General features: G+C 51.1%; 1 protein-coding gene across 1 annotated transcript; it reads left to right on the top strand.

Annotated features, from left to right (window-relative positions):
- Window positions 1–1,084: 1,084 nt before the first annotated feature.
- On the top strand, window positions 1,085–1,997 carry LOC103721187 (ethylene-responsive transcription factor ERF027-like). The gene has a single exon (XM_008811275.4). The coding sequence runs from the start codon at window positions 1,316–1,318 to the stop codon at window positions 1,865–1,867; it is 552 nt and encodes a 183-aa protein (XP_008809497.3). The 5' UTR covers window positions 1,085–1,315; the 3' UTR covers window positions 1,868–1,997.

Genomic DNA, 1,997 nt, shown 5'->3' with positions numbered 1-1,997 from the left:
TCCACTACGCCCTGTCATGGCCGTACCCAGCGCTGCTCCACGACGCCCTGTAACGGCCATGTCAGTGGCCACTCCATCGCGCCCCACGACGACAAACCCCCCTGAGAGACCCCCCAGCCAGGTATATATGCGGCTGGGGGGAGAAGGGGGGGTAAGCAATATCTTCCAGAGCACTCTCTTGCTTGCTATTATCATTTCTCCTCCTCCTCCAATCTCCTCTGACTTGATCGTCGGAGGGCCCCCACTACCCCAGTGGTGGTGCGAGGCTTGCTTGCAGGTTTCCCGGTGGAAGGTGGAGCGTAACCAACACCAACCAAGACAACTCAGACGGAACCCCGTTCACACCGCTGTGTCAATCGTTCTCGGTTTGGACCACCAGCAACACATATATTAACATTTCAATCTTATACAATGAGGATCATAGTCAAATGAAGGAAGAAATAATTTTGCTATCTTAGAGGACTCTCAATATGTTTTATTTTTGTAAAAGTGAGAAATATATTTTTGAAGACTAATGATTTTATGGAGGACCTTATTTGCAAAACATGTACTTCATATTAAATATGTCCTCAAGTGGTCAAATTGAACCCAAATCCAATCGACTCAATCCATACACCTTAAGCTTAAAATTCAAAAACCTTTGCAAAATTTATAGATTTTTTAACAAAAACTACTTGCAAAATTCAACACTGTCAATCAGAATGGACTTAGTCACTTTGGTCACAAACTTACAACCCAAAAGCTTAAGCTGTTTAGAGCATGCTAATGAACTCATGTGACACCTCTTTTATCAGTCGATATGGAATTATGACAATCTCGCCTACCTAATTTTGTGATATTTTTGTGCTCCCACTCGAGAGAGGAGGACCATTTATGGCTCGGACCCTACTCAACCTTAATATCTTCCGGTTAGGGGCCTACATAATTAATATGGATTGAGACGTACGATGCGCGAAAAAGACTAAACCTATATGTCACCTCTTTTGTTAGTCTAGGTGGGATCATGACAAGTCGGCACCCCTCATGACATTTATTAGCCCCAAAAATGAGAGGAAGAGACGGCTAAGGTCTAACTTTTTCCTACTCTTCTACCCCCACCTCATAGCATTCGCCAGGCCAGCGCCCAAGTCGCGTGCGGGCCGCTTTCCTCCAGCCTGAATCCAGGCTCGCCCGTTGCTGGCCTCCCGGCCACGCCCATCTCACGTACGGACGACGAGACTCCCAGCGATATGGCCACGCTCTGCGTCCTCCCTAAATCGCACACCAACTCCTCATCACTTCACTCATCACTGCATGCGCCACCATCCCACTGCGCATGGCTACCAACCCTCCGGCAGCCGGAGGAAAGCACCGGAGCTACCGCGGAGTCCGGTACCGCAGCGGCAAGTGGGTGTCGGAGATCCGGGAGCTCGGCAAGGACAGCCGCATCTGGCTCGGCACCTATCCAACCCCCGAGATGGCGGCGATGGCCCACGACGTCGCCGCCCTCGCACTCCGAGGCCCCGGCACCGTCCTCAATTTCCCTGACGCCGTCGGGCGTCACCCTGCCCTGGCATCCACATCACGGGCCGATATCCGTGCAGCCGCATCGGCGGCAGCGGCGGCAATGACCGTCTCGGGGACGCAGAGGCCGGAAACCAGCAGTGCCGCCGATCGTCGGTGTTGGTTCGACGGCAAGAGTACTGGTTGCGAGGAGGAGCTCGATGAGGTTAAATTTTTGGATGAGGATGAGATCTTCGACATGCCGCAGCTGCTGACGAGCATGGCGGAGGGGATGCTGATGACCCCACCGAGCTGGTTCTGCCCGTCACCGAGCGAGGACACGCCGGAGGCTTCAGGAGTGGAGAGCCTGTGGAGCTATCCTTAATTAAACTAAAGGGAGATCTCCCTTTATATAGTTCAGTTAATACACAGATAGCGAGAGTGCTGCTTTCTGTTGGAAGTTTATTGTATAATACTTTATATTACTTAGTTTGTATGCATGGTAAAGTTACACT

Source organism: Phoenix dactylifera, chromosome 18 (genome assembly GCF_009389715.1).
Source record: "Phoenix dactylifera cultivar Barhee BC4 chromosome 18, palm_55x_up_171113_PBpolish2nd_filt_p, whole genome shotgun sequence".
NCBI lineage: Eukaryota > Viridiplantae > Streptophyta > Magnoliopsida > Arecales > Arecaceae > Phoenix > Phoenix dactylifera.
This window is presented reverse-complemented; position numbering and strand designations above follow the sequence as displayed.